A 13,569-nucleotide genomic window follows, 5' to 3' on the forward strand; every position below is an offset into this window, starting at 1 on the left:
TTGAAGCATTCAATCACCATAAGAACTCTTATGCTCTCTTTATAGTCACATCCTACTCCCAGCCCCTAAACCTTGGAAACCACTGATCTAATCCCTGTCTCCATATTTTTGTCTTCAAGCATGTCATAAATGGAATCATATGTAATTAAGAAAAACAGCTTAATTGTAACAACATACATTTCACCCATTTAAAGTGTATAATTCAGTAGCTTTTAGTATATACACAGATAAATGCAACCATTCCAATAATCAATTTCAGAGTGTTCTCATCATCTCGGATAGAAACCTCGTATAGTTTAGCTTTTATCCTCCCGTCATCCCCCGCCATCCACCACTTTTCATCTCATGGATTTCCCTGTTCTGGACATTTCATGTACATGGAATCGTAGTATGTGGTCTTTGGTTACTGGCTTCTTTCACTTAACATGTCTTAAGAGGTTCATCTATATTCTAGCATGTATCAGCACATTCATTAGTATGTCTGAATAATACTTCATTGTATGGCTATATCACTTTGTTTATACATTTGTAAGTTGGACATTTTGGGTAATTCCACCTTTTGGCTGTCCTGACTAAAGCTGCTATAAACGTGTACAAGTTTTTATGTGCATATGTGTTTTCATTTCTTACCTAGGAGTAGAATTTTTAGGTTATATGATAACTATGTTAATCATTTGAGGAGCTGTCATTGTTTCCCAAAGCAGCTACATCTTTTTACTTTCCCACCAGCAGTGTACACAGGTCCCAATTTCTCTGCATCCTTGCCAACACTTGTTTACTTGACCTTTTGATTTTAGTCATTCTAGTAGATATGAAATGGTATCTCTATGTAGTTTTGGTTTGCTATTCTCTGATGACTATGTTGAGCGTTCTTTCTTGTGCTTATTGGCTATTTGGGTATCTTCCTTAAAGCAGTGCTTATTCAAATTCTTTACCCATTTTTTGGTTGTTGTCTTATTGAGTAGTAAGGGTCTTTATATATTCTGGGTACAAGTCCCTTATTGGGTGTATGATTTGTAATTTCTCCTATTCTCCTTTTAGTTTGTTGATAGTGTCTTTTGAAGCACAGACTTAATTTTGATGAAGTCTTATCCATTATGTCGTTGGTGGATCACGTTTTTGGTGTCATGTCTAGGAACCTTAATCCCAGGTCATGAAGAATTTTTCTTTTTCTTTTCTTTTTTTTTTTTTTTTTTTTTTTTTTTTTTTGAGACAGACTCTCGCTGTCACCCAGGCTGGAGTGCAGTGGCACAATCTCCACTCACTGCAACCTCTGCCTGCTGGGTTCAAGTGATTCTTGTGCCTCAGCCTCCCAAGTATCTGGGACTACAGGTGTGCCCACCACTCCCAGCCCTTTTTTTTTCTTTTGTACTTTTAGTAGAGATGGGATTTCACCATATAGGCTAGGTTGGTCTTGAACTCCTCACCTCAAGTGATCTGCCCACCTCGGCCTCCAGAGTGCTGGGATTACAGGCATGAGCCACTGTGCCCAGCCTATGGATTTTTTCTTCTAAAAGTCTTATAATTTTAAGTTCTACATTTAGATCTGTGATCCATTTTAGGTTAATTTTTGTATAAGCTGTGAAATTTAGGTTTATGTTTTGGCATATGGATGATGTTTTAAAATCATCTGTTGAAAAATTGTCTATTTCCCATTGAGTTGTCATTTCACCTTTGTCAAAAATCAATTGCTATTTATGTGAGTCTAGTTTTGGACTTTATTCCATTGATCTATGTGTTTATCCCTTCATAAATACCACATTGCCTTGATTATCATAGCTTTATAGTAAGTCTTAAAACTGGGCACCATAATTCCTTCAACTTTATTCTTTTTCAAAATTGTTTTGACTAATTTAGTTTCTTTGCCTTTCATATGAAGTTTAGAATTAGCTACTCTGTATCTACAAAAAATCCTACTGGGGTTTTGAATGCAATTTTGTCTTCCAATCCATGAACATGAGGTATCTATTTAGGACCTCTTTGATTTCAGTTATCAGCATTTTATGTCATTTTTCAGCCTATATTCCACAGTGTTCATTTTGGGGGAACTATTGTTAAATTGTATTATTTTTGAAACATGGGTTTCCAATTGCACATTGCTAGTATATACAAATGTGTTTGATTTTTGTTTGTTGACCTTGTATCCTGTGACGTTGCTAAACTTTATTAGTTTTGGGAGTTATTTTGTTGTTAACTTGTTAAGTTTTCTACATAAACTACGAATAGGAACAGTTTTATTTTATCCTTTTTATTCTGTGGGCCTTTGATATTTTTTGCCTGATTGCAGTGGCCAGAACAATACAGTGGAGAAAGTGGCCATCCCAGTCTTGTTCTGGATCTTAGGATTTTGAAAGCATTGTCTTTGACCATTATGTATGCAAGCTGTAGGCCTTTCGTAAATTCCCTTTTGTCATGTTGAGCAAGTTCCCATCTATTAATTTGTTGTTAGCAGAGTTTCATGAGTGGATATTGAATTTTCTATGCTCTTTCTGTATCAGTTTGGTCATTTTTTTTTTTCTTTAGACTGGTAAAATCATGGATTTTATTGATTGATTTCAGAATTTTGAAACAGCTTATATTTCCTCCCAACCTCAAACTTGGTCGTGGTACATTATTCAGCTTATGTATCTAGATTTTTATTTTTTGAGGATTTTTATGTCTGTGTTCATTTTGGATATTGTGCAATTTTTTTTTTTCCTTGTATTATCTTTATCTTGGTATGGTATCATGTTAATTCTGGTCTTGTAAAATGAATTGAAAGGTGATTATTCTTTCTGGAAGAGATTTGTAGATTTTGTGTTAAGTCTTCTTTAAATGTTTTATGAATTTGCTAGTAAGGTTTTAAACAATAGTTCAATTTTTGAAAATAGAGAATTTATTGAGGTTTACTTTAGTTAAGTTTTGGTGCTGTGTGCCTTTCAAGGAATTGGTTCATCTAATCCTGTGTGCATAGAGTTGTTCATGGTATTTTCTTTGTGTTCTAATGAGGATCTATACTGTTATCTTTTCTTTGATTCCTAAGATTGGCAGCTTCTCTTTTTTTGTCAATCTTGCCAGAGGTTTATCAATTTTACTACTTTTTTCAAAAATTAGTTTTTGTTTTGATTGTTCTCTATTAACTTATTTACAATTGCATTGTTTTTCTGCTTCTTTTTTTTTTTTTCTTCCTTCTGCTTGCTTTAGGTTTAGTTTGGACTTGTTTTCTTTTTTTAAATAGACTGGTCTCACTTCATCACCCAGGCTGGAGTAGTGTTATGATCATAGCTCACTGCAGCCTCAAACTTGTAGGGTCATGATCCTCCTACCTCAGCCTTCTGAATGGCTGGAACTATAGTGGTGTGCCACCACACCCAGTTAGAGTTTCCTAGTTTCTTAAAGGGGGAGCTTAGAGTATTAATTCAAGACCTTTTTCTTGTTTAGTAAAAAGCAGTCGATTTTTATAAATTGCAGCACCAGCATGGCTGTATTCCAAGCACAATGATATTTTCATTTATTTAAAAATATTTTTTGAGACTTCTCTGTAGAATCATGAATTATTTAGAAGTGTGTTGTTTAATTTCCAAGTGTTCGGAGATTTTCTTGCCGTTACTGATTTCTATATTATGGTCAAAAAACATACTTTGTATGATTTCATCTCTTTTAAATTTGTTAAGGTTTAAGACCCATGATGTGGTTTATCTTGGTGAGTGTTACATGTGTGCTTGAAAAGAATGCTTATTCTGTTGTTTTAGGTGGAAGGGTTTTATGTCAATTAAATCTAGCTGGTTATTAGGATTATTCCATTTTTCTACATCTTTGCTAATTCTGTATTCTATAGACTACTGAGAGAGGAATGTTTAAGTCTCCAACAGTAAATGAAAATTTGTCCAGTCCTCCTCTTAATGCTACCAATTTTTGCTTCTTTTTTTTTTTTTTTTTTTTTGAGTCTTACCTTGTCACTCAGGCTGGAGCATAGTGGCTCTGTCATGCTTCGCTGCAGCCTCAAACTCCTGGGCTCAGACAGTCTTCCCACCTCAGGCTCCCCAGTACCTAGGACTACAGATGTTTATCACTATGTCCAGCTAATTTTTACTTTTTTTTTTTGGAGAGATAGGGTCTCCCTAAGTTAAGCAGGCTGGTCTTTAACTCTTGGCCTCAAGCAATCCTCCCACCTTGGTTTCCCAAAGCATTGGAATTACAGGCATGAATGAGCCTCTGCACCTGGTCTCTTCATGTATTTTTAAGATCTGATAATACGTGCTTACTTTTAGCACTGTCTTGGTGAATTTTATCATTATATAATGTCCCTAATTATCCTTGGTAATTTTGGTTGTTCCTAACTCTACTTTGATGAATATAAAAGTGGCTTTTTAATTTATTTTTTGAGACAAGAGCCTTACTCTGTTGCCCAGGTTGGAGTGCAGTGGTGTGATCTTGTCTCACTGCAACATCTGCCTCACAGGTTCAAGCAATTCATCTGCCTCAGCCTCCAGAGTAACTGGGACTACAGGTGTGTGCCACCTAACCTAGCTGCTTTTTGTATTTTTAGTAGAGATGGGGTTTCACCATGTTGGCCAGGTTGGTCTCGAACTCCTGGCCTCAAGTGATCCGTCCACCTCAGCCTCCCAAAGTGCTGGGATTACAGGCATGAGCCACTGCACTTAGCCTTAAAAATTGGCTTATCTTTTAATTCATCTTATTTGACTCATGTTTACTGTTTTTTGGTTTCTGAAAAAAAGGTTTAATAAATAATAACATATTTTATCAAAGTTATTCTATTAGTATAGAGAAATTCTGAGTGTTATTATTCTATGATCATGATGACAGCACAGAAGTTAATGTGGCCAGAATATAGTTTTGATTAAAAATTATACAAGCAATTTCACTTGAGTCCAATTAATCTTCTATTTTGAGAGGTAATGTACAGAGTGGTTAAGAGCACAGCCTCTGAAGTTAGAACTGCCTGGCTTTGAATCCTACCTCCAAGTACCAGGTATAGACCAGGGGCAAATCATTAGGGTCTATTTCATTTGCAAATTGGGATAACCTCATTCAGTTGAGAGGATTTTAATGAGATGATTCATAGTACCAGACAGTAAAAATTATCACTGCCAGCCACAAATGTTAAATCGAAAATATGTGTTTTTAGATAGGATGTCTCATAATTGTTACGTACAAGGTTCAGATACCTTTTTAAAAAATACTATGAAAAATTATTAAATAAGTCTAAGGCAAGTTAGTTATAAAAGGAGGCTTCTTTTATGAACACTTTTTCTTTCATTAGTAACTCCTTGTAGTGTTGACTTTACAGGATGTTAGTTTGAACATGAACAGTTCAAACTCATATTAATTGCTTCAATTCGAATAATAATTACAATTGATCCAAGCAGGCTAACATAACACATGGTGGTTACCTGGCATTAGCAACCTCGCTGCTGAAATGCTGTTTAATTAGGTAAGAGGGCTTGCACAAAACTTCAAGTGGGCTGAAACTAAGAGTAAATATGTATTAAGGATAGCATCCATACCAGTGATGAATCTGAGTGATAAATAGGATTAATAATGCAAAAACATCAACTTTTAATGCACATTAAACAATTATTTGTCATCATTCTATGTCTATTAAAAAAACATTACAGGCTAGGCACAGTGGCTCATGCCTGTAATCTCAGCACTTTGGGAGAACGAGGTGGGCAGATCACTTGAGCCCAAGAGTTTGAGTTGGAGATCAGCCTGGGCAACACAGTGACAACACTGTCTCTACAGAAAAAAAAAAAAAAAAAAAAAATTTAGCTGAGTGCGGTGGCACGTGCCTGTAATACTAGCTATTTCGGAAGCTAAGGTGCGAGGATCTGAGCCTGGGCTGCCGAGAGGCTGCAATGAGCTGAGATCGCGCCACTGCAATCCAGCCTGCGTGACAAGAGTGACCCTGTCTTAGAAAAAACAAAAAGTAAAGTATTAGCTATTAATCATACTATTAATAGGGATTTTATTGTTTCTGGTACTATGCATCTAAATTTAGCACTAAATTTAAATATACTGAGTAGAGATAGCTTTTTATAATGTTCTGTTACCACACTGCTAAAAGTTAATTAAATCAGAGGAGAAAAAAGCCACCCAGCAAAGGATTGAATTTCAGTAACTTTATTGAAAGGTATATCCCTTAGTACTAAAACATAATGGTAGTTGGTTAGTTTACCTCTGTCAACTCAAAATTAACAATGATGTATTCAAAATACTGAAATTTATCAGCCTTTTGAGAAAACTGAAAAGTTACCCATAAAACATGGTTTACAAAAGTTAAGAATAAGATATACGTGGTTCTTTGGTTTTTCATTGTGTATTGATCCATAACGTGATGTCAAATTGGTTACAGCCATTCTGGATAGACTCAGGCTATACATTGCACTAACTGTTTACAACACTTTAACACAGTACTTCTTACACTCACTAACTGACATGGAGAATCCTAAACACTACCTCAGCAGCTTCATTCATAGTTATGAAGATGTCTACTTGCTTTTCTTAAGACTTTTTTTGCACAGTAAGGGCATCAGTGGAAGTATATTCTCTTTTTATAAAACTGCCATCACTTCCAACTGAAAAAAGTCTTTAGTAAAAAAACTTCTGGAGTGTTGAATCTAGCCTGAACTTACCTTAGTGTGGGAAAGCAAGTTTTCGAAGTGGTAATTTATTTTGAGTTACTAATACAATAGAAACTGATTTTCTTGATGGGATTCAGTTTGCGACAGTAGGATCTGTATAAAAATTTTTTATTGTAGATACAAATGTCACCTGTTTTCTAGAAAAAAATATTAAAAGATAACTTAATGAATATGCCAAACTTTATAGGTCTGTATTTTTCTTTATATAAAATGCCCTCAAATTTAAATGTAATTCCCATATAGCAATAAAGTCCACATCTCTAGAGTATCTATTACTTGCATTATGGGATGTGTTTATACTGCCTAGAATGTTAACCCTAATTATGCCTTAAAAGTGCATTTGTGAAATGTTCCTTTTGACATAAACCTCATAACTTAAAATTTAATATTTAAATTAAGTAGGAGTAGGATTAGAATAATGAGAGTGATTGAAGCTGTGGGAAGACTGATAGTTGATAGTATTAGTGTGACTCCTCCAATACCATTTTCAATACCACCTAAATATATTGATCCAATATCTAAAGTTAGATCAATGATAGAAATGAAGATTCACAGTTTACCTTCTCAGGCTTGTCATTAGCATTTCACATTTAGGCTTTTAGCTTTGATTTGAATGCTTCACAGATGAATTCAAAGCTAAACATAATTCTACTACAGCGTAATATTAGGCAGTTTTCCCAAGTCTGAGACCATCATGCTTATCTTGTGATGTTTTGAGGCTTCATAGCTTAAATCCATTGTAACATTATGGAATCCATAGAACAAGGTTGTGGAGAAAGGCTTCACCGAAGTTTTTTGGTGCTGTAATAATCCTATTTAAATAAAGAAAACAAAATCCAGCTTAACAGAAGCCAGTCTGCCTAAATACTAAATATTAGATATGAACATTTCATATCTAATCTTTGCTAATTCTGTATTCTATATTCTGTATTCTAAATATTAGATATGAAATGTTCATATCTAATATTCATAATCATATGTAGATGTATTAAATGTTAACATTTAGTTTAGAGTAAATAAATCACTGAGTTAGGAAATTTAGATGGCAAGAATGTATATCACATATGCAGAAAGCAAGTTTACATTTTTTATGCATATAACTACTTTTTAGTAGTCCAGCTGCTATAGTAATGATAGGTTACTATAGTGTTGACACATTCTGACAGTTTCCAGATACCCAATGTAGAGACTATCTATCATATCCTACTTTTTCTTTTAAGTACAATATCCAAGTTCATATTGATTTTGCTTATAAGTGAACAGTCTCAAATTAGTTCATACATGGTTCAGACTTCTGGTGCTGTTGTCCTGCTCAGCTTATGTAATTTTAAATGAGTCAGAGTTTGGGTCTACATACAGCAAGATCATGTACAATTAAAAAAAAGCATGATTTTAGTGCTACAAGGAGGATGCAGTTCTCTAAGCTGAAAATTTAATGAAATGGCTAACGTATATATCAGAGGTTGGATAATTCCTTACTCCTAAGGTGTTGTACCTTGTATATAGTAAAGGCCTTCAAATATTAGTTGACTAGATCAGTGATGTCATCTCCCCCTTTACTATTCCAACTCCATTTTATTTTGAAGATAATTACTCTTTTTCAGTTGAAAATTATGGCATTAGAAAATTTTCTGTATCTGGAGAATAATAACGGACCAAATTTACCAGTTAAGGGACCATTTCAGGAATTGTTGGAAGGTGAGTTATTCTGTAGTAACTATGCTTCAATTGCCGTGCAGTACGCCCAGAAACAATCCATTTCAACTTCTGAACATTTGGTTTGGAACACTTGTTTGATGAATATTCAGTTAAACACTTGGATACAAGCTCTTGCCAGAAGGTCAAATCTCTGCCATTTATCTGTACATAAATTAAAAAAATTATTACTCAAAGTAAGTCCCACCTTATTTAACTACATTAATAAAAGGAATCCTATGAACATGTGTCTTTGCTCATTAAAAAAATTTAAGGATAGCTTCTTAAGTTTCAAATAAACATATGACATCTCATTTTACTTCAGGAGATAGAAGGGGTTTAGTTTCTTTTACAGCTGTTAATAGGATTTACGCTACGTCCTTGACATACCTTGGAATGTTTCTGAAGACATTCTACTCCTTCTGTTAACTCTATACACTTCTGTGCTTGGATCTCTAATGCAATGATAGACAATGCTAACACAGAAGGCTAAAAGAGATAAATTTAAAGTAAATGCCAAATATAAAAACAGGTCACAAAATAGGCGTAATCTTTATAAAATATTTACCTTTGCTTTAGAAAATATGATCCTGCAATGACATGCCTTAAGTTGAGCTTCTAGTCTTTCAAAATTAATGCTATTTCTCCTTTAAAAAGAAAACGGTATTACTTTTATTAGATAATATTACATCTAGTCAAAAGATGTTTTTAGAAAAACACTGAAGTCAAGTTTTAAAGTGAAGCTTATGCACATTTATCATAGCAAATGAACTATTTAAAGGAATTCCCCTTCCATCAGAGATACTAACTTCTTAAGGCACCACATGGGAGTTTTAAATGATTTGGGCCAAAAAATTAAAATGAACAGTACTATGCCACAGATATCAATATTTATTTTCTTTTAGCTTTAATAAATATTTCCACATCTACCGAAGGTCCTTTTTTCCATAAATTTGTGCTAAATGCTTTCTTACTAGTTTCTATAAAAGTCGAAATGTACTTTAATCCCAAGAATTAGCTTTAATGAAGCTATTGACAATGGAACATTTTCTCACATATGATGGACATTAAAGTTCACAGAGCCACAGCTGTCATTTTACTTATTTTTATTAGAATTCTATGAGGATACTGATTTTATGCAATATCCATACAATACCATTCTGATTTCCAGATCTCTCTTGTTCAAAACAAAGGTCACTTACCTTTCAAGTGGCAAGTTCTCTTGAAGGAGTGAATAATACAGTTGCAGAAATTGAAAGGCAGTAGTAGCTTTGACTTTCCAACACACCTTCTCCAATACAATCTTTTCCATTCTCATCAAGTCTGAAACCGTAAACCTATATTGACTTATTCGGATCAAGTCAGTTGCCAATGGGACATTCCTTTCCTCTTCTATTGATTTTACAGCCAGATAGAAGCAGCTCAGTCCAACACACCCAAGGTGCTTGGGCTGTACCTAAAAAAACAAAACAAAACCAGTAAGCCCATGACTCTACCTTATTTCAATTAAAACATAAAGGATAATCTAGAACTCAGACCCGACAGTTTGAAAATGTATATCTGAGGTTTATTTCTCAGCTGTGATAGACTTAACACAATCCACTCATACCTAAACTATAGCCTGTCAACACTATGGACCCCACTTAGAAGCAAATTTTGAGTAACTGGACTGAGTTTCAGTATGTTTGGCTCAGCATAGAAAAACTTTTTTTTTTAATCACTGTAGAAGTATAAGTAAACATTGTTCTAGTTTGATCAAATAAGTTAACTAGTCAAAGATATATGAGGACTGAAATACTTTATGGCTTATTTACAAAATAAGCCATTTCTTTCCAGGATGTTGTATTTTTTCCAGGCTCTTGTCTTTGTGGGAAGACATATAAAACAGTTTTAAAATAGTATGGCATATACTGTTTACTCTGCCTCTAACGGTTCTATCCACTAGTAATCTTTATCATTTAATTTTCTGAATGTCTGCAGTATGAGGCACAGTCAAAACTTTATCCAGTTGTTTACTTCCAGCTCACATGAAACTAAGCTGTTACCAGTATTAATATCTCTGCTCTCTCTCTTCTTGTAACCTCTTCAGCAGTACACTTATACCTCTTTAAAAGAATAAGGTAGTTACTTTTCTTACTATGACTTGTACATAACAGCAATGATCTTATTCTCACATTCAACTGAATTATACCTGAGGGGACAGCTATATATTATTCATTTATGTAACATTTATAGATTCAAAGGTAGTGACTACACATGTGAAATGTCAAAAGAGGTTAATTAGTCTATTGAAGCAAATTTCTTGAATCTTCAACAAATATTGAAGTCCTTTCTTGTGATACACTGTATTAGATACCAAGGACTAAAATATGAGTTTCCTTCTAATTGCCACATCATCTTATTTTCTTCCAGTGACCATGGGTGTACGGGAAAGGCAGATGCATTTGTAACAGTTCAGCTCTGAAAGTGACATAGTCTTGTTTATCTAGTATAGTAAAATAGTTGCTCCTCCTTCAGATACACTCTCCTCCCCACTGCATGTACACTGAAGCTGGAAATGCCAAGCGTAAGCAAGTCTTGACTAGGTCTAAGGCTATAACATTTACAATTTTATATATGGGTAGTGATTAAGAAATATATTCTTAGCCACAATGTGGCCTCTAATAAATTTCTGCCACTAATACATTTGTTTATATCTAAAAATAGTAAATAAATGGACCAATCCAACCTATCAAGAAGGGTTTTTTAAAAACAGCCAATTTTCTTACTAGGAAACTGCAATTAGTTACTTGATATTAGACTACTTTTCATTTCAGAATTTAAGTCTAATACCTGATGTACTCTTATGATAAGAAATCATATTAATGCTGTTGTAGACAAAATTAATGTTTTGGCTACGTGCTGAAAATAAAAAAGGTCAAGTTTATGAGTATCAGCCAAAAGGTAACAATTCCATCTCCAAAACACACTGAGCAAAATTACAAAACTGTAGCTTCAAACATACCTTCATTTTAGACAGGAATCTGTCCAGTAAATTCACAGCTAGAGAAAATGTCTCTGTGTCGAAGCCAAAGAACTGAGTTAGACTAAGAAGATCTTTTACTTCAAAGTCCCTTAGTCTTGCAGTCATTCTGAGGCCATTATCATGTGCAGACTCAATTAGTCTCAAGCCACAGACCTTTGGCTGACATCTAGACTCCTGTTCCAACAGGGCATTCAGCTGGTGTAGCAGTTTCTGAGAGTCAGTTGTTGTCAGTACCTCTATCATCTATATATAGAAAAAAAGACCAGAAAGGAGTGTAAGTAGTCCTTCCTGCTTCTCTTGGCCATCTTTGCACTGGGCCAAGAAATGATTTATAAGTCTCCCATCCCCCAGTGCGGCTAGTGCATCTAAGTCATTGCAAAGTGCCATCTGTTATTTATTTCCCTTCTACAAGTTGGTCACATCCTAAATGTGTCTTTTTTTTTTTTTTTTTTGAGACGAAGTCTCGCTCTGTTGCCAGGCTGGAGTGCAGTGGCACGATCTTGGCTCACTGCAACCTCCGACTCCCCGGTTCAAGCAATTCTCCTGCCTCAGCCTCCCAAGTAGCTGGGATTACAGGGGTGTGCCACCACGCCCAGCTAATTTTTATATTTTTAGTAGAGATGGGGTTTCATCATGTTGGCTAGGATGGTCTCGATCTCCTGGCCTCGTGATCCGCCTGCCGCGGCCTTCCAAAGTGCTGGGATTACAAGCGTGAGCCACCGCGCCCGGCCGGAACCATGCTTTTTAGAAAAATAAAATGCAAATCTTCAAGAAATACTTGTTCAACTTATACCTTGTCAATAGATAACCACAAATAAACACCGTAAGACAGAATACCGAAAGTGAAAAGCAGATGGTAGTTAAGTATTCTGCCACATTTTAACAACATGAACGGTTCAAGTTACTTAATTGTACTTAGTTCCTCATTTATAAAGTAGGGATAAGGTTTATGACCTACCTCACAGATTTGTGTGAGTTAAATGAAATCACGTAAAGAGCTTAGCAGAGCTTAGCACATATAGTAGGTACCTAAAAAACACTGAACAATAATGAGCTTGAGCTTATTTCTAGATTTATAAAATGAGGGTAACAATATCTGTCGCTGAATGTGAAGACTGAACAAGATTCACCACTTAACAGAGTATAGCACAGTTCTTGGCACACAATATTAGTCAACTTTTATTGTTGTTAGGAAAGGAAACTTAAAAGGTGACATTAGGAGCACGCATTGGGGCGGGGGGTGGGTGGGTGTTGCTAACCTAGTCTGAAAGATGAACCTGGGAATTCCATTGATTTAAGTGTGCATAACACAACCATGTCCCGGGCACAAGCTAAGCCCTAGATACACGGAAGGTTCCTCCCCACACCAACCTAAAGACAGGAAGGCGGAGATCTTCAGAGTTGGTCATGTGAGGAACCTCTAACTGCAGGGGTTCCATTCTTCCTCCCCAGGCTAGTCCCTGGGACTGGGCCGGCAGACACTGAGGCACCCCAGGAGGCCGGATCCGGCTCCGCCCCTCCAGCCCCGGACTAGCCTGGGCTTGTGCTCACAGCAGCGGTAGAGTTAACTGCGGAAAAGGGCGCGGGCCAGACCTACTCCTCGCTCCACGCCCCCAACCCCGCTCCCCACCCGCACCTGGCGGTCAACCCCCGAGCAGTCCCACTCACCTTGACAGCGACTGCAGCTCCTCAGCGGTAACCACCCTCCCCGGGCCTGCTCCTCTCACCCCACGATATTAGATCCAAGAGGCCTACGAGGAGAGGGGACTCGTAGGCAAGAGGAGAGAGGCCCGGGGAGGGGGTGCTGTCCTGGGTGGAGGTCTCGGCAGCGCAGCCGAGACGACTCGGCCCTGATCAGGGTCAGCTCGGAGCCGAAGGGGCCGCGCCTGCCCTGCAGAGGAATATATTGGAGGGCGGGGCTTTCTCGCGAGAAGGGGGCATTTTCAACTCTGATTGGTGTAATTCTTTTGATGGATGGCCTCCGCTATCCGTAAATGGCTGGGCCGTGGAGTGAGAAGCCCGGCCAATCAGCTCACACTTCCCGTTATCTGGCGTCAAATTCCCCGGCCCTCTTCCACGCCCCTACCTCTAAGCGTCTCTCATTGGAGAATTTAACAAAGTGTCTTCATTCAGTAGGGGGCCGAACTAAATACTCCATGCACCAACCCTTGCCTGGGTCAGGTCAATCGGCTGCCAGCCGGATTG

General features: G+C 36.7%; 1 protein-coding gene across 1 annotated transcript; it reads right to left on the reverse strand.

Moving 5' to 3' along the window:
- Positions 1-6,529: 6,529 nt before the first annotated feature.
- CCNG1 (cyclin G1) lies at positions 6,530-13,267 on the reverse strand. The gene is made up of 8 exons (XM_037995682.2): positions 13,033-13,267; positions 11,344-11,607; positions 9,542-9,795; positions 8,908-8,986; positions 8,730-8,828; positions 8,380-8,504; positions 8,310-8,330; positions 6,530-7,456 (listed from the first exon to the last, which is right to left on the reverse strand). Exons 2-8 carry the CDS (start codon positions 11,605-11,607, stop codon positions 7,390-7,392), a joined length of 909 nt encoding a protein of 302 aa, XP_037851610.1. The 5' UTR covers positions 13,033-13,267; the 3' UTR covers positions 6,530-7,389.
- Between the last annotated feature and the right edge of the window lie 302 nt (positions 13,268-13,569).

This window comes from Chlorocebus sabaeus, chromosome 23, assembly GCF_047675955.1.
Source record: "Chlorocebus sabaeus isolate Y175 chromosome 23, mChlSab1.0.hap1, whole genome shotgun sequence".
Classification (NCBI taxonomy): Eukaryota; Metazoa; Chordata; class Mammalia; order Primates; family Cercopithecidae; genus Chlorocebus; species Chlorocebus sabaeus.